Here is a 19,298-nt window from a genome sequence, read left to right as displayed (position 1 = left end):
AGGGACCCCCAAATGGTAACTGTCATTTTTGAACCGTTTTGGACGGGGGTGGGCTCGTTGTGATTGTGTCGCCCCCCTGGGGGTCTTTGGGGGTCTCAAGGTTCGGGGACCCCCAGGGACCCCCCCGAGACCCCCAAATGGTAACTCTGTCATTTCTCAACCGTTTTGGATGGGGGTGGTCTCATTTGAATCGTGTCGCGTCCCCGGGGGAGTCTTTGGGGGTCCCAAGGTTGGGGGGCCCCCAGGGACCCCCAGGGAACCCCAAATTGTAACTCTGTCATTTCTCAACCGTTTTGGATGGGGGTGGTCTCATTTGAATCGTGTCGCGTCCCCGGGGGAGTCTTTGGGGGTCCCAAGGTTGGGGGCCCCCCAGGGACCCCCAAATTGTAACTCTGTCATTTCTCTACCGTTTTGGATGGGGGTGGTCTCATTTGAATCACGTAGCGTCCCCGGGGGAGTCTTTGGGGGTTTCAAGGTTGGGGGGCCCCCAGGGACCCCCAGGGACCCCCAAATTGTAACTCTGTTATTTCTCTACCGTTTTGGATGGGGGTGGTCTCATTTGAATCGTGTCACATCCCCGGGGGAGTCTTTGGGGGTCCCAAGGTTGGGGGGCCCCCAGGGACCCCCAGGGAACCCCAAATTGTAACTCTGTCATTTCTCTACCGTTTTGGATGGGGGTGGTCTCATTTGAATCGTGTCGCGTCCCCGGGGGAGTCTTTGGGGGTCCCAAGGTTGGGGGGCCCCCAGGGACCCCCAAATTGTAACTCTGTCATTTCTCAACCGTTTTGGATGGGGGTGGTCTCATTTGAATCGTGTCGCGTCCCCGGGGGAGTCTTTGGGGGTCCCAAGGTTGGGGGGCCCCCAGGGACCCCCAGGGAACCCCAAATTGTAACTCTGTCATTTCTCTACCGTTTTGGATGGGGGTGGTCTCATTTAAATCGTGTCGCGTCCCCGGGGGAGTCTTTGGGGGTCCCAAGGTTGGGGGGCCCCCAGGGACCCCCAGGGAACCCCAAATTGTAACTCTGTCATTTCTCTACCGTTTTGGATGGGGGTGGTCTCATTTGAATCGTGTCGCGTCCCCGGGGGAGTCTTTGGGGGTCCCAAGGTTGGGGGGCCCCCAGGGACCCCCAGGGAACCCCAAATTGTAACTCTGTCATTTCTCTACCGTTTTGGATGGGGGTGGTCTCATTTGAATCGTGTCGCGTCCCCGGGGGAGTCTTTGGGGGTCCCAAGGTTGGGGGGCCCCCAGGGACCCCCAGGGAACCCCAAATTGTAACTCTGTCATTTCTCTACCGTTTTGGATGGGGGTGGTCTCATTTGAATCATGTAGCGTCCCCGGGGGAGTCTTTGGGGGTCTCAAGGTTCGGTGAATGGGAGGTACTGTTACTATGGGACTGTCACTCCCATTCACTCCCATTCAACAATTTACAATTTAGGCATTTAGCAGACGCTCTTAATCCAGAGCGATTTACATTAAGCAAGAACAAAAAGCATGGGAATACATCACATAAAAACATTTATCATGAAACATACGTAAGCTAAGACAGTAACAGTGGAATATCTATTTAATGAAACTATACGTACATATAAACTTTGTCTGCCATATTTTCTATATTATCTATTTACTATGCATTATATTATCTATTTACTACGTTTCTATATTATCTATTTAATATGCATTATATTATCTATTTACTACGTTTCTATATTATCTATTTACTATGTACACTGTCGTTATAATGACCAGGCTTTAAGAGTTCAAGTTCACTTATTTGACGCCCATTTCCGTTACGTCAACATATAGGGCGTAGACTCACAGCCTCACAGAACAATCATGGCGTTTCCGCCTGTCAGACACTTTAGTGTTTGAGACGGAGCAGTCGCTTGTTAGCGTGCGGAGCGTGTCACAATGAAAGGTTCGTTTTGTTTATTTTGGTGTCATGTCATTCAGTTATTTGTCAACATTTGAGTTCCTCATTGCAAAACATTACAAGGTTTATTGATCGTTTTTGTTTATTATGTTTCTTTGCAGTCCTGGTTATTATGATGCAGTTGTATGGTTCCCTTCCTCATGCCCTTTGAGCTATGGGCAGCCAGTGAGGTAAATAGCGTTTGTTTCGAGCATTTGTTTGTTACGCTATGATTTATTTCGTTATGTGTTTAATTTGGTACTCATGTTAATCATGATTTATTCTTTGTGTTTTCGTCAGTTTGACGTAGGCTTTGGGCCATCCATATCGGCATAAAAAATAAAGCCTCCAGTATCCAGAAACACTGTCTCGTTCATCGTTCATTTCATGGTCAAAGGGTGTGACATAAACTATACATATATACTACTACTTCAGCCCCATTCACTCCCATAGTATCAGTCCCATAGAACAGTACCTCCCATTCACTCCCATAGTAACAGTACCTCCCATTCAGTCCCATTCACTCCCATAGTATCAGTCCCATAGTAACAGTACCTCCCATTCACTCCCATTCACTCCAAATTCACTCTCATTCACTCCTTTGTCAAATGTCTTTGTGCTCTGATATTATTTTTAACACTGTGGCTAACCCTAAACCATGGTCTATTAAAAATAATTGGAATAAAAACATTTTGCCTAAGTGCAGAAGTAATTTGGTCTAAATAAGGTTTATAATTGCCTAAGTTAAAATGGCATGTTCAGATATTGGCCTAAGTCATTTTATGCTTACATGTTACATGATTGACATACACCTTTATTTGTATAAATAATATTTTTTGGAATTGAAATAATTAAGAAATATAATATATTCTACATTTGGCACAGTTTTGTGTGTTTCCTGAAAACCTTGCAAAAATGACTTAGGCAATTTGTTTAATAAGGTGACGATATACAGTATGGGCACAAAAGGGGCACGGACAGATAAAACAGGTGCTATGACGGGTATTATTAGGTATGCTCTGAAATTATTAGGTAGCCTACCCAAGTTGCATCGTTCCCAAGTAGGCCGGTGGCCAGCGGGCACTTCTAGTTTTTTGAGGGCACTAGCCCCTCCTATACACAGGTTTAATGTTTGTCTTTAATTCAATGTTTGTTTTGTAAACGCCATTGACAATGAAGGGAAAATTTACTCATAATGTGCCTCATTACATAATATTGTCTCTTCATTGTTAATGGCGTTTAATGTTTGTTTTACATCACCTAATCCACATGAGTTAGACTTTAATATATTAGCGCCCCTCACTTTACACGGGTGTGACTTTTTAATAGAGGAATAGGTATAGGCAGTAGGCTGACAGGACATGGGGAGAGAGATGGGGGGGTGATCATGCAGTAAAGGCCGTCGGGATCGGGAGTTGAACCCGTGGCACACTGCCAGACTGGATTACCAGCTAATAATAATAATTACCTGTAAGACGCCCTGACGGTGAGAAGGGCAAAGAGCTTCTATACTGCACAGTTAAAAAGCAGGAGTTCAACATAATGCATATTGCTGTCAATCCCATTGTGGTGTGAGCGCAACGTCTCTTTTTCTCTCTTGTTTTCCGTGAATACAGTGTAAATTGATATTACCCAGGTGTAATACATTTATTTTTCCCTTTTTTATTATTAATTTGTTTTATTATTATTGTATTGTATTGTATTATATTGTCTGTATTGTTTTATATTTTCTGTAAAGATTTCGTTGTGTAATGTATTTATTATTTTCTTGTCTAGTTTTGTTTGTTGTCTTAATTGTTTGAGTTCAACTATAAATCTATGGTGGTGTCCATGAGGTCACCGGGTCCATATATGCAGATCTAGGTGATCTAGTCGTCTCCATTACACGTGCCATATATGGAGCGAGTGTACAGGGTTTGATGAGGTCAGCGCAAATATGGAATTAATTCTGTACTGGCCATATATGGAGCAGGGCCGGATCTAGCCTGCACCACTAAGGTGGGCAGGTAGAATACTAGGGGGGGCGACTTGTCTGCGGGCGACACTGGGCGCGCCGCAACACTGGGCGCGCCGTTTTGCACGGCAGAATTATTTTGGGGTGTCAAATCCCCCCAAACCCCCGAAATGCATAGAAAACTATGCTATGATCATATCAGTTCATCTCTACATATCTACACTACCCTCTGCATTAACCCGGGCTTGGGACATTCCATATGTTGATCTGACCTCATCAAACCCTATCTACTCAATATATGCTCCATATATGGCCAGACCTCACCAAACCCTGTAGACTCAAGACACTGCCCCCGCTGCCACCCTTAGATCTCCATATATGGAGCTGACCCATTCTGACATTCCATATGTTGATCTGACCTAATGAAACCCTGTCCACTCAAGACACGCGCCATATATGGCCAGTACATAATTTATTCCATATGTTGATCTGACCCCCCCATGCCAGCCCCAAATGGCTGTGCTGGAACTTATGGCCTGCAAGTGTGTACGAATACTGAAGAATTGATATTGATATGACAGTGATGATTATGATGATGTTCATTGGTTAAAGTGAGTGAAAGACAGATAATTCTTCATTTTTCCCTCTGTATGTGTATGCTTTATATATAAAAAAGTTATAAACTATAGTAGGTGTCTTTGAAGGCTGATAACTGCAACTAAGCTACCACTTGGGAATTGCTATCATGTTGAAATATTATCTAGGACCTAGGAAAAAAAACATGATAGCATTTGCCACCTTGAATGTCCCTCACTAGTGAAAATCCTGGTCCAAGCCTATGGACTAATATTGTTCAAGCCTATGTTTACATCATCCGCAACGGCCACTGCTGGGCTGGGAACAACGGGGGCAGGTGCTTGCAACTATAATAACTACTGGTACTAGGTTGTGCTTGGGGCCGGGGGTTAGAGTTTGTGGCGAGTCGAGGAGCAGTACCACCCGACGAGGGGTTGTGATTCTGTCTCTGCTGTAAAGTGTACACTCTCCCGAGTCCCGACTTGCTGGAGCTGCTGCTAATCCCGTAGCGCTGCTAGTGGTAGGTTTAGCTTTAGCAACCAGAAATCTGCGCATAGTCGATTGGTTCATTTCAAATTACAAAAGAGAGCGATAGAGAGACAGAGAGAGAACTAGAACAAAGTAGAAAGTTGGAGAAAAAATTTCGGTGATAGACGGCGGAAGAAAACTGAAAACTGTAGTTGAGCAGCTGACAGGCTCTGTCTGTGTCCGACCGTGTGCTGTGTGGACCGGCGTGTATAGTTATATACACAACAAGCAAAGTGAAGCGCCTCCCTGCACCTCCTAACCAATCAGTAACTACTTTGAATGAGGGACGTTACGGTTGGCAAATCAGGGCTGGTTAATCAAGCAGAGAGCGCTCTGACCATTTATTTCTTGAAATATCTTTGAAATTTTGGATTTTTGCATGCCATCACGTTTGGTGGGGCAGTCGCGGCATTTAGGGGGGCATTGCCCCCCCTAGCCCATGCCTATATTGAGGCATGACGGACGTGAGATGCAGGTTTTCATAGTATAAACTGCGACCTACGGTTGCTATAATAATACAAATAATAAAAGTAATAATAATAATAAATAATGATTATTAGTGTGGTTGCTGTATAGGAAACCAGACTATTGTTTTTTCCAATTTTTGTCACCTAAGCCCTATAGTAACCTCTTTTCTGTAAAATTTTATTTTGAGTTAGAAAATGTGATATCCGATTCCTTGCACCAAACAGCTGCATGGTCACTGATGAGGGGGATACAGTACGTGTCATTCCCATATCTGCTGCCTGCTTGGATGAGAGAGTGCAGGAGGGACCTTGAACTGACCTTTAGCATATGCCTAAGACTGGTCTAAAATGCTGTGATAATCTCTGGACTCTTGGAACAAGTTTTGACCTTTAACCCTGATAAAAGTAATTAAAATAAATTTGATCATCAGAATGTCTAGAACATGTTTTATTATTGTGAAAGATATCCCTAAAATGTAAATTTATTTTAATTATTATAAATGTGTCATACGGTTTGCAAATATTTTTTGTTTTTACATTTTCCTCAAAGTCCTAGTAGTAAAAGTAGTAAGGTTGAAATCTCTTTTATACAGCTTTAATGTTGACACAAACATCAGGTCATCAGGACCATGCAATGGGCCCACAGAGCGCCCCTCACTTCACACAGGTGTGATTTTACTTTTTATTTATGCATGTGCCGGTGGCAAGCGGCAGTTGCCGGGAGGTGCCGAAAGGTGCCGGCATGTGCCGGTGGGTGGTGGGGGGTCCCTGAACCTTGAGACCCCCAAAGACACCCCCCGGGGGGGCGACACAATCACAACGAGCCCACCCCCATCCAAAACAGTTGAGAAATGACAGAGTTACCATTTGGGGGTCTCGGGGGGGGGTCCCTGGGGGTCCCCAAACCTTGAGACCCACAAAGACACCCCCGGGGACACGACACGATTCAAATGAGACCACCCCCATCCAAAACGGTAGAGAAATGACAGAGTTACAATTTGGGGGTCCCTGGGGGCCCCACAACCTTGGGACCCCCAAAGACTCCCCCGGGGACGCGACACGATTCAAATGAGACCACCCCCATCCAAAACGGTAGAGAAATGACAGAGTTACAATTTGGGGGTCCCTGGGGGCCCCCCAACCTTGGGACCCCCAAAGACTCCCCCGGGGACGCGACACGATTCAAATGAGACCACCCCCATCCAAAACGGTAGAGAAATGACAGTTACAATTTGGGGGTCCCTGGGGGCCCCCCAACCTTGGGACCCCCAAAGACTCCCCCGGGGACGCGACACGATTCAAATGAGACCACCCCCATCCAAAACGGTAGAGAAATGACAGAGTTACAATTTGGGGGTCCCTGGGGGTCCCTGGGGGCCCGCCAACCTTGGGACCTCCAAAGACTCCCCCGGGGACGCGACACGATTCAAATGAGACCACCCCCATCCAAAACGGTAGAGAAATGACAGAGTTACAATTTGGGGGTCCCTGGGGGCCCCCCAACCTTGGGACCTCCAAAGACTCCCCCGGGGACGCGACACGATTCAAATGAGACCACCCCCATCCAAAACGGTAGAGAAATGACAGAGTTACAATTTGGGGGTCCCTGGGGGCCCCCCAACCTTGGGACCCCCAAAGACTCCCCCGGGGACGCGACACGATTCAAATGAGACCACCCCCATCCAAAACGGTAGAGAAATGACAGAGTTACAATTTGGGGGTCCCTGGGGGCCCGCCAACCTTGGGACCTCCAAAGACTCCCCCGGGGACGCGACACGATTCAAATGAGACCACCCCCATCCAAAACGGTAGAGAAATGACAGAGTTACAATTTGGGGGTCCCTGGGGGTCCCTGGGGGCCCCCCAACCTTGGGACCCCCAAAGACTCCCCCGGGGACGCGACACGATTCAAATGAGACCACCCCCATCCAAAACGGTAGAGAAATGACAGAGTTACAATTTGGGGGTCCCTGGGGGTCCCTGGGGGCCCCCCAACCTTGGGACCTCCAAAGACTCCCCCGGGGACGCGACACGATTCAAATGAGACCACCCCCATCCAAAACGGTAGAGAAATGACAGAGTTACAATTTGGGGGTCCCTGGGGGCCCCCCAACCTTGGGACCCCCAAAGACTCCCCCGGGGACGCGACACGATTCAAATGAGACCACCCCCATCCAAAACGGTTGAAAAATGACAGTTACCATTTGGGGGTCCCTGGGGGGTCTCGGGGGGGGGGTCCCTGGGGGTCCCCGAACCTTGAGACCCCAAAGACTGGGGTCCCTGGAGGGTCTCGGGGGGTCCCCCGGGCAGGGGTGCCGGCATGTGCCGGCACGTGCCGGGAAGTGCCGGCATGTGCCGGCATGTGCCGGGAAGCGGAAGGTGCCGGCACGTGCCGGAAGGTGCCGGCACGTGCCGGGAGGTGTGCGGCACGTGCCGGGAGGTGTGTGGCAGTGCCGTGGCTGCTGCCGGTGCCGGAGAATGCACTCACTCTTACTGATATTTGGATTGCTCAGCGGACAGAAAGCACTTTAATTCCTCCCTCAGTTCATACACACGCGACAAAACTTTTCCCCTTGAAAGCCATCGAACTTCGGTGTGCAACAGCAGAGTTTGATGACATGTTCTGCCTCCATTTCCTCGCACAGTGTGGCGAACAGCCGGCTTTTCAGTGGTCTTGCTTTAATAAAGTTAACCACGCTTACTGCATCATCCAACACAACTGACAGGTCTTTTGGTAAAGTCTTTGCAACCAGCGCCTCACGGTGTAAAAAACAGTGTGTGCCCCATTTATACAGTAAAGTTGCCAGGCGAGTACAGGTGATGGCGATTAGCATTAACATTCTTTTAACATTCCTATGGCCGTTAGTCTATTGTTCCGTTGTTGTTGTCGCACGTCTAATTAGACGTGTTACAACAACAACAACGCAACAATAGGAAGCCTGCAGCTCAGTAGCCATTGCTTTCAGGGGAGGGATATAGTGTTAATTTCGGTCAAATCAGGCGGCACACCTGGACACATCAAACGGCACACCAAAGCTCCACGACACACAGGTTGGGAAACACTGTACTATACGTCATGCTGCCACTCTTAAGTGACTATACTGGCCAATCACAGCGCATCTTTTCCGGGACTTATCAGACCCGTACATGCGCATCTGTGACGCACGCTCATGTCGCAGGGACTTACCCCCAATCCAACCCTTGATGCTGAGTGTCAAGCAGGGAGGCACTGGGTCCCATTTTTAGAGTCTTTGGTATGACCCGGCCGGGGATCGAACCCCGACCTCCCAGTCTCAGGGCGGACACTCTAACCACTACCATGCACCGTCCCATTTAGCTGGGACGGTGCATACACATCGAATATCGCCCTGGGCGAAACTAGCACTTGCGCGCTCTGCTTGCGCAAGTAATTAACACTCTGTGATGCTGAGCATGCGCAGCTTACCTGGATATTTAGTCGACTGAAACTAGACTAACACTAAAACATTCCGGGGTGACTAAAATGTGACTAAAACGAAGAGACTATATACGACTAAAACTAAAATGTCTCCTGCCAAAAACAACACCGGTGCTGCCCCGTGAGTGACGACAGGCTGAGTGTGGGTTTCTGCAGCAGAACGCCAGGAGTTACTGAGGGAGGGAAGTCGACCCAATCCAGACACGGAGAGCTCTCAACTATAAAGCTCTATCCATTTGCCTGCTGGGAAATGGGCATGCGCAAAAGGTGTGTGGTGAAGCGTGTGTGTTTGAGAGAGAGAGAGCGCGAGAGAGAGAGAGAGAGAGAGGGGGGGGGGGGGGGGGGGGGGAGCACAGGCAAGAAGATGCACGTATGTGTGCACTCACACAGATGAATAATTATGCACGCACGCACTCACACACCCACTGTGACGGAATAAAGCGCACAGGCACGGGCCACAAACGCTTACACACACACACACACAGACACACACACACAGCCCCCCCCCCCCCCCTAAAGTAAACGGAAAGGGGACAAACTTGTCAGCAGATTGCTGGGCCCTTCTGTGGCGGCGGGGCGCTAAATGAAATATGTCTCCCCCGTCTCAAAACACTGCAGTGATTTTACACACCGTTATAGCGTACAGTACAGCGCTGCATACTGCATACTGTATAGTGTATACACTCAGCCTCGGGGGGGAGGAGCACGGCCGGCCGCGGCTGACCGTATATATACTATCTCGCCCGCGGATCGTGACGTGGGTTTTCGATAGTGTCGGAGTGCCGTCGTCAGCGCCTCGACGTCTCTTATCGTTCCGAAGGCTGGTGGTGGTGGTGGTGGTGGTGTGTGAGGGGGAAGGGTGGGGCTCAACACCCCTCCCTCCCTCCCTCCCTCCCTCCCTCCCTCTCGTGGTTCAGCTCATTTATTACAGTAGCGTCTATCTGATATGTTGGGGCCGGGGCAGCGGACAGCCGCTATACCTCCTATACCCCATCCATCCCCATGTCGGCCCTCGACAACGTTAACCCGTTCTGACCTGAGATCAGATTCATAACGAGGTTTCCACTGGACACACAATGGTCTGATTATAACCCATTCTGACCTGAGATCAGATTCTAAAAAATGTCAGTCGTTCTTCGATTTTTCAAAAATAGCAGACCTACAAGCTCGTAGCGCGCCACTCGGTGGCGCGCTACGAGCTTGTAGATCTGCTGTTTTTCAATAGCTAAAGCATAACATGATGCTATAACACCAAAAGGGGTTCCCGTTCAGAATGGGTTAACCCGTTCACACCCGAGGACGATTCTACACAAAATGTCTTTTTCTGGAAAAACTCATGTTGTGTCTACGTTTTTCATGTCAAGGACCCCCGGAAATTATATATGTATAATTATGTGGCTGCCGACCCCCCCGTCGGAAAATATGTTGCTCCAGGGACCTCGCGGACACAAAGATTTGAGTTAAAAACGTTCGCTCTGAAAGAACATACAATCAAAGATCTGCGCCACAACGAGCTTGTAGGTCTGCTATCTTTCAATAGCTATAAGGCATGACATAATAATGCTTTAAAACACCAAAAGGGGTTCCCGCCCGGAATGGGTTAAACCCCTGGCCCCCCCCCCCCTCCCCACACAGATTCCCATTACGATATCTTCCGCAGATTCCCGGCTGCTTTTCCGTTACAGCGCTACAGTGTTTGTATACAGTCTCGTGAGTTCAATTAACACTGACGATTGTATACCGTATACAGTTTCATCACAGGCAGAGGTTGTCTCGTTGAGAGGTTAGCTCTCGTCACAAAGCAGGGCGATTATCTTCTTGTTTACGCTATCGATTTACGTGTGTTATTTATATTAAAAAAAAGACGTGGGCCTACCGTATATATATATCAACTAACACTATTTCTGAATACAATTATAACATTAACAAAACAGATTCCCATGGATTATTCACTGCCCAGCAGATTTGGCAAACGATTATTATTATTTATTTTTTTCCAATGACAAATTCCCAAAGACGTCCCCAGACGTCTTGGACACCACATGGGGGTGATTATAAGTCACACACGTTACCGCAGTGAAATTTGTTCCCCCACATTTGACCCATCTCTTGGAGCGGTGACTTGAGCCGCAGCCAAGGAGCGGTGAGCTGCAGCCGTGCCGCGCTCGGGAATCATTTGATTAGTAGATTTGACCCCCCAATCCAACCCTTTGATGCCGAGTGCCAAGCAGGGAGGCATTGGGTCCCTGGGCCGGGGATCGAACCCTGACCGCCCAGTCTCAGGGCCGACACTCTAACCACAAGGCCACTGTCTGGTAAGAGGTCTGGTAAAGATGTCTGGAGACGTCCAATGTTTTAAAAGTATGAACAAATAAATAAATCTTTGATAATCTGTAGCCTATAGGTTGCGTCAGCATTTACAAGTCATCAGAGCTTATATTTCTGTACCAGGTATAAAACATGATTTTGTTATGATTTCTTCATCAACATTGCACAGACCTACTGTACACCTTTAACCCATTCTGACCTGAGATCAGATTCATACGAGGTTTCCACTGGACACACACTGGTCTGATTAACCCATTCTGACCTGAGATCAGATTCTAAAAATGTCAGTCGTTCTTCGATTTTCCAAAAATAGCAGACCTACAAGCTCGTAGCGCGCCACTCGGTGGCGCGCTACGAGCTTGTAGATCTGCTATTTTTCAATAGCTAAAGCATGACATGATGCTGACACCAAAACGGGTTCCCGGTCAGAATGGGTTAAACCCGAAATGTGGGGGTCAATACTTTCTGCAGCTAAGTTCCCCTTATATTTAAATCATCCGTTTACTGTCAATGTGTAGACTCACAGGTAATGTGTCTATTTTTGAGGGGCCTCCTATATACAGGTTTAATGTTTGTTTTTAGTTCAAAGTTTGTTTTAAAAACACCATTGACAATGAAGGGAACATTCACGTCATCTTGTCCCTAACACAAACATTAAATGCCATAATTAACAATAAAGAGAATCTAATGTTTGTTTTGCCACCGTTTGTTTTACATCACCATTACTATAATCAACATGAGTTGATGACTTTAATATATCAGCACCCCATCACTTCACACGGGTGTGATTTTTTAAACTAAGCATTATGTTATACTTTGGCTATTGAAAAATAGCAGATCTATACAAGCTCGTAGTGCGCCACCGAGTGGCGCGCTACAAGCTTGTAGGTCTGCTATTTTGGAAAAATCGTGACACAAATCGCGGCACAAATCGACACTGGCTTGTGTCTAATATGACAAGCATACTAACCGGCTCCCTCTAGCCACCAGGATGACCCCCCCCCCCCCAACCTGTTCCACACGTCACACCGAACCACCAAAACGTTGTCATATTCCCAGCCCTGCCTCTCACACGACAACTCAATACACGATTTCATTGGTCAGTTACAAAGTGCCTTCGGTGGTAAAGTGTCATGACTCAGGAAGAGGTTAGACGAGAGGCTATCAAGATGAAGTTTTACATGGCTTGTCTCTGATGACTGCCAGTGATCTGTTTTGATCCCTTCTTCTCTGTCTCTCTCTGCATCGGTGACAGATAACAGGTGTCAGCCGTTCTGACTACATCACCTCCCAGCAGACAGATTGCCTGCTGAGGAGCATAGTGTGTGTGTGTGTGTGTGTGTGTGTGGAGCCATGCTCAGATCAACATACAGAAAAAAAAACAAAGGGAGTATAGCAACTAGCAAGCATACATATTTTTCATTATGAACCTTGTGTGTGTGTGTGTGTGTGTGTGTATATATATATATATATTAACACTTTTTTTTGTTTGTTTTTCTTCTATGTAATTATTTGTTTGGTCCAAAATATTGTGTGTGTCGTCACGACTCGAGTTGGCTTCGTACGACGCTTAAAAGGTCTTTAAATAAATACTTTTTGAAATGTTTATGGGAACATAACATGAGTGCGTGCGTCGTCATGAAAGGGGGCGGGACTGCGACGCTCTATACTGCTCAGTTGTGATTGGAATTCACTCCCGCCAAAGTAGTGAGGGACCAAGATGGAACCAGTATGCAAATATGGGGCAGGTTTATCACCAGAGGCATTTTTTTTAAATTGACCCCTTGGAAATGCAACTTCCACACAGACTAATATCTATCTAATAATAATAATAATAATAATTCATAATAATAATCTAATAATAACCACACAGAGATTCCAGACTAATCTCTACATGTGTCTACGCAGTGATATCAGTCTGGCATGCCAGGCTACCACATTCAGCGACAAGTGGACATTCTGCGATGATAGCTGATCTATACAAGCTCACAATGCATTGCAACATATTGTTGTCACCAGGGCAGGAATTCCACGGCGGCCATGGCCGTCGTTGCCCCTCTCGTAATTGGCCGTGTGCCCCTCGAAAAAAGTATATGCCCACATACGGCCACAGTGGACGTGGTGCCCCACAGAAGTTCATTTTACCCCTTTTCCTCTGCGCAGTTTTCCAGTCATTTACGGTAACCAATGTTCCCCTCACGTCCCGCGCAGAACAAATCTGTGTCGTAGTTGTGTTGCCATTTGCCAAGTGGTTTGATTCTTTTGTGGTACTTTGCCTTAATAACTACCCCCGCTGGTCGTCATGACACGCGCACACACACACACACACACACACACACACACACACACACACACACACACACACACACACCGCGCCTCCTCCTCCGCGCCACACATACACGCACTGACAAGAGTAAACAGAGAGCATTTAGCCCACACGCTGCCTACTACTACTAGTGTAGCTACTAGCTAGTAGCTATCCGGTCAAACTGCAAATATCACCCAAAACAAAATAATGTTTTCTACCGACAGTGTGGCGGTCCTACATTAACGTTGGTCGCTGGTCGGACATGGCCCAGCTGATTTATTTTTGTCTAACGCGAAACAGCGTGGCTGTCCATATAGTCCATGCAAGGAGGAGGAGAGATGTTCTATACCCCATTCTACAATAAAATACAATATTTTACAACAGTAGCTACTTATATTTTGTTATTTAAAGCTGTGATTATTTATTTAAGAAGCGCTGTTCAGAACCAATGTTCGCCTTGAAAAAAAAAAATCCTTAACCTTTAAGCTAAAATAATTATGACCGGGGACTTACAATCATTGTTTTAATTGATGGCCTTCATGCCCTGGCACTCGGCCTTGTGCCCTCAAGAAGTTGACCACACTAAAGGCCAAGTGGCCTTGCCCCTAAATCTAAAAGGATGAAATTCCAGGCCTGGTTGTCACACACAACAAGTTAGCTTGTAGATCTGCTAATGTCGGTTTGATAATTTGGTGTACAGGGGGGAAAAAGTAGTGGGTCAATAATTACAGACTCCTGTGGGACCCAGGTCAATAACGCATGGTGTTGTGTGCAGGCACACTGCACTTTGTCTTTCTTTTATCTGTATTGTATTGTGTTTTTGTATGGACGTAGTGTTGGGTGCTTGCACATATGCACACATGGCATCAACGCATGGTGTTGTGTGCAGGCACACTACACTTTGTCCTTTTTATCATTCATTTTTTTAAGAGCCTGCCCAGGGACTACAGATGGAATTTAGCTTCGGCTAACTCTGGCCCATTTACATTGATGTGAAAACTGACATGTTGATTAATGAGCTTTGTCCCTGTCAAAAAAATAGATAAAGAATATACGCTTCAAGTTGTTAACTATAGGTCTCCACCAGGGCAGGTCATCTTGTGGCCTCCTGCTGGCGCTATAATAGGCCAATGTGAAAAGGACAAATGGCACATTTGTTCTTTATGCCTTTCATAGAAATTGGACGATTTGAGGCATTTTGTTCCAAAAATGTGTTTTGCAAAAAATCCACCTGTTGGTGGCGCTATAACAGGCCAATGTGAAAAGAGTGGGATATATTCCTCATTTATCAGCCTTGCAGGAAAGTGCGTGAAAGATTTCACGTAAATTGCACGCTGCGTTCATGATTTGAGGCTTTTTTGGTCAAAACGGGCCAGTCCTGCAAAGTTTGAAAGCCAAATGTTAGCCAATCAGGATGGAATATGAAATATCGGACAGATCTGTGTTGAGCACATGACTATAGAGATACTGTGTAATGATTTTTGGACCAAATATGGAGGAGTAATAGCAATTTTTTTTTTTTTTTACAAAAGTCGGCCTGCTGGTGGCGCTATAACCTGGCTGGGCAATAATGTTCTTCATGCATTTATGCTCGTGTCAGATTACTGGTGCTTTTTTACCATTATAGGTTTAGGATTTGTGCCGAAAACAAGGTCTGGCATTTTAAAACTGCACTATAACTGTAATCTTCATGTCCTACACCCCGACATTCTAAACCAGGTCCCTCATGCCAAGTACTGACTGGACGGGGATGGTTGCGTTTGGTAATACTGACCTGCCTGAACAGGGATGGGAGTCTCCAGAAGAAAGACGGTCTGTTTCCAGTGAGTCTTGGTGACCTGAGGCCCGGTCGAGAACATCACCTGCCGCCGGGTCAAAACAAACAAAACACAAGTCAAGCCTATAAACTGTTGTGGGGAGGTATCAATAATGGCATAATAAGGCCTCATTCACACCTCTAAGACACACTTGTGTCCTGTGTCTTTTCTGCGTGTCATGCAGGAGCACCTCAATGCATTTCCAATGGGAGTCTCACATGGTTTCATGACACAACCTTGTTGCTGTTCCCCCCCCCCCTCCCCATGCAAGTTAACCCATTTAGGCCCGACTTCGAATAATACAAAAAGAAAAAAAAGTCTTCTGAAAGAATATATATTCAAAGATTTGTGCCGCATTTTCACAATTTTTCTAAAATAGCAGACCTACAAGCTCGTAGCGCGCCACTCGGTGGCGCGCTATGAGCTTGTAGATCTGCTATTTTTCAATAGCTAAAGTATAACATAATGCTTAAAACACCAAAAAGGGTTCCAGTTGTGGCGAATTTTGGTGCTTTTAAATGTTTTATATCAAACGTATGTGCCTATTTTTTTTATTTCAAGACCAACCAGACAGTTTGTTCACCATCGGAAAAAAAAAATGATGTTCATGGCGTGCCACATGTTTTACGATTAAACTGTTACTACAGTTCTGTTATTACAGCCTACAAAATATAGTTCCACACTGAGGTAGACCTCATGCATGTATTGTACAGCACCATCTACATTTTCCATTTATAGGGCATAATTTTCATGTCACGTTCATAGGGTGGTGCTTGAGTCGGTAGCGAGTGCAATTAACCCGTTTCGACCTGACGATTCTACAAATGCCTTCTAAATCCTGCCAGTTTCCTGAAAAGCCCATGTTTCTATGTCAGTCGTTCTCAAACATGTTCATGTCAAGGTCCCCCCAAAAAATGTATGTAATTGACATCTGAAAATATGCTGTTCCAGGGACCCCCCCAGAAGCAAAGATTTGAGTTAAAAACGTTCGCTCTGAAAGAATACATATTCAAAGATTTGCGCCACACTTTAAAGATTTTTCCAAAAATAGCAGAGTGCCGCGCTATGAGCTTGTAGATCTGCTATTTTTCAACAGCTTAAAGTATAACATGACGCTATGAACACCAAAAGGGGGTCCCCGCCTAGAATGGGTTAACAGACATGTCTACGCGTTGCTCAGAGAGCTTGACATTGCCTGTTCTGAGTGGCCGGGCTTCTGTGGCGTAAAACGCTGACATCAGCACTCGGCTCTCAGACGCCCATCGATTTGCCGAGCAACACCCGAGGGAAAGGGAGAAACACGCCAAAGCGTGAACGTGATTGTGTTTCCGTTAAACGGTTTGGCTCGTTCTCGCCAAGTCGCCACTGCTTACCTTGTTGCAGCAGCCCTTGTCGAAGAAAATGTCAAAGTAGCCGACAATCGCCTGGGAATGAAATATGAGGGGCATGTTAGAGTGTGACAGTACAGAAAAAACCCCCAGACTTGTTTGGCTAAACTGGAACGCTGACAGTGGGAGCATAAGCCATATGCAGGCAGACTAAATAGAGAGATGTAGGTAAATACTACCAATTAAACTTGTTTTTTACACTAAGCTGTTATATAGGTTTAATATATGGTGAGTGGGCAAGGTGTGGCAGGGGACAGAGAACACCATAAGTGACTTAATAAGTTAGTAAGACTAGCCCTTACCCGTTGTGAGACGGGCGCAGTACCCTCTTGTGGCCGCGGGGGGTACTGCACCCTGGGTGCGTTTTCGCTTTTTTAATTCACTAATAAATTCACTATTAATTAATAATTTGTTAAATTGGAAAAAGGGCTTTGACCTCCATATTATTATGGTCAATGCCTGTGTGAACAGTGGGAGTGATTGGTGCAGGCAGTGAGGAGCTAGGGCGGTCACAGTGACAGACAGACAGACAGACACACACTCAGACATTGACTGAATTATAGTATGATGATGATATGATGATGATGATATGATGATATGATGATGATGATGATGATGATAGGCTACTAAAGCTTAACCTGACTCCGCCAGATGGTGGCAGTATTGAGTTCACAAAGAGTGAGTGAAAACGAAGATGAATTAATTACACCAAACACCCAAATCACATTGATAAATCAATGGAGTTTTTCAACATAAGAGGTGGAATTGCAGGCCATTGGCTACTGGAGCTGTGTGATGAAGAGGTGCGGATTTATTTAAGGGACCAAGAAGTCACGAAGTGACTTTGGTCACTTATTGTTTTTGTGTTTTTTTTTCCTTCTTCTTCCGCCAAAAATAGCTGTTCTGGCTGAATCGTGCAGTCGGTTTTCGCGAAACACGGTAATCTGGTAGAGGGCCATGCCAAACGGTGACGATGCGAAGCCCAAGTCGATTGGCCAAATGGTGGCGCTTATAGCACTCAATTAAAACTGCAAACTTTGAACGTGCATATAGCTCGTCATGAAACGTTTGACCGTTGGCAATGACATGCCGAAACTTTCGTGTTGACTTTTGACCTCTGACCTTTACGTCACCCGCCATTTTCAAATATATGAAAAACAGTTCAAATGCATCTCCTCCCAGGATCTTTGATCAAAATGCACGAAAACTTCGTTTTTATGAGCCAATGAAAATGGCTGATTTGTGAAAATTCTTCTTCTGCCTCTAATACATACATGCAGCGTCATTTGCTTATGACACTTTACAGCAGGGGTGTCAAACTCATTTGGGGCGAGGGCCGCATTGGTCAAAAGGTCACTTGATGGGGGCCACAACCAGTTGCGGACGCACGCTCGATGTCTCAAGCCCAACACACACCGGCTCCGTCCGACGCGGCGCGTCAGCGCACGTCGGACGCCGCCGGTGTGCGATAGGTTCATTGAAAATGATGGAGGCGGCTGTTTTGACACGCGGCGTTCGCAGACGGTGTGGGAGGCCCTTCAGTCAGTCACTGCTATAATATCTATCTATCTATCTATCTATCTATGCTCAGACCCAGCCAGCCAGCCAGCAAGCCACACACATAGTGCTCAGACCCAGCCAGCCAGCCACACACAGTGCTCAGACCCAGCCAGCCAGCAAGCCACATACATAGTGCTCAGAGCCAGCCAGCCAGCAAGCCACACACATAGTGCTCAGACCCAGCCAGCCACACACACCTCCGTAAGGGAGTGGTTGCACCACTCAAAAAATCTTCAAAAAACTGAAGAGGCTACTGGAGATTGGAGAACCTGATTTGGACATGATGCAGGACAATGTCACTATGACAGAAAGAGAAGATGGGTCTTCACACATTCACACACACACACACACACACACACACACACACACACACACACACACACACACACACACACACACACACACACACACTTTGTCCCTATAATGTGCACGGCACCGTTCTACTTCATCATATCACGCAAGAGACGCCACACACCAGTATGGAAGAGAGATAGTCACTTACTCACTTGTTGTAACTTGTAGGGATGCCACAAAGTGAACATCAGCCAAATTGAATAGCCGACAGCTCTGCCGATTAATAATCGATTAATTGAACCCACCCCCCATATTAATCAATATCAGATAAAACGTATAAGATTTTATATTATGCACATGCCATGGTCACATAACCATTATGTTGAGTGCATGCTTTGATGGTTACAGTTATATAATCAGTTTTGATGAGTAAACCTTTGTGGAGATCTTCTCAGTTCTCATTGTATGCTATAGTTACTGCCATTCAGGATGGAAAATGAAATCCATTTGGATTTGGGGAGAAGTAGTTTCATAAGGGGCTGGTATGAAGTACTTGATATAAAGAGAACATGTTCAGTTCACTAGTCTACACTCTACTCTACACCTGCCTTCATTTCATCTGATTGTCTGTCTGGCAGGCACTTAACAAGCAATCGTTAACTGTGTCTGTTAGAGAGAGGGGCAGAGAAGAGTGGCTTTACTCAACTTGAT

At 46.3% G+C, this 19,298-nt stretch overlaps 1 protein-coding gene across 1 annotated transcript in view; it reads right to left on the bottom strand.

The window, feature by feature from the left end:
• prmt3 (protein arginine methyltransferase 3) overlaps positions 1-19,298 on the bottom strand; it is a 108,069-nt gene that overhangs the window by 11,141 nt on the left and 77,630 nt on the right. The window contains exons 14-15 of the mRNA XM_080771357.1: positions 16,719-16,769; positions 15,303-15,390 (exon numbers count right to left, since the gene is read on the bottom strand). Coding sequence (XP_080627483.1) covers positions 15,303-15,390; positions 16,719-16,769 — 139 coding nt within the window. The remainder of the gene's footprint in view (positions 1-15,302; positions 15,391-16,718; positions 16,770-19,298) is intronic.

Source organism: Protomyctophum bolini (genome assembly GCF_963924005.1).
Source record: "Protomyctophum bolini genome assembly, chromosome: 1".
Classification (NCBI taxonomy): Eukaryota; Metazoa; Chordata; class Actinopteri; order Myctophiformes; family Myctophidae; genus Protomyctophum; species Protomyctophum bolini.
Note: the sequence above shows the minus strand (reverse complement) of the source record. Positions and strands in the feature narration are given on the sequence as shown.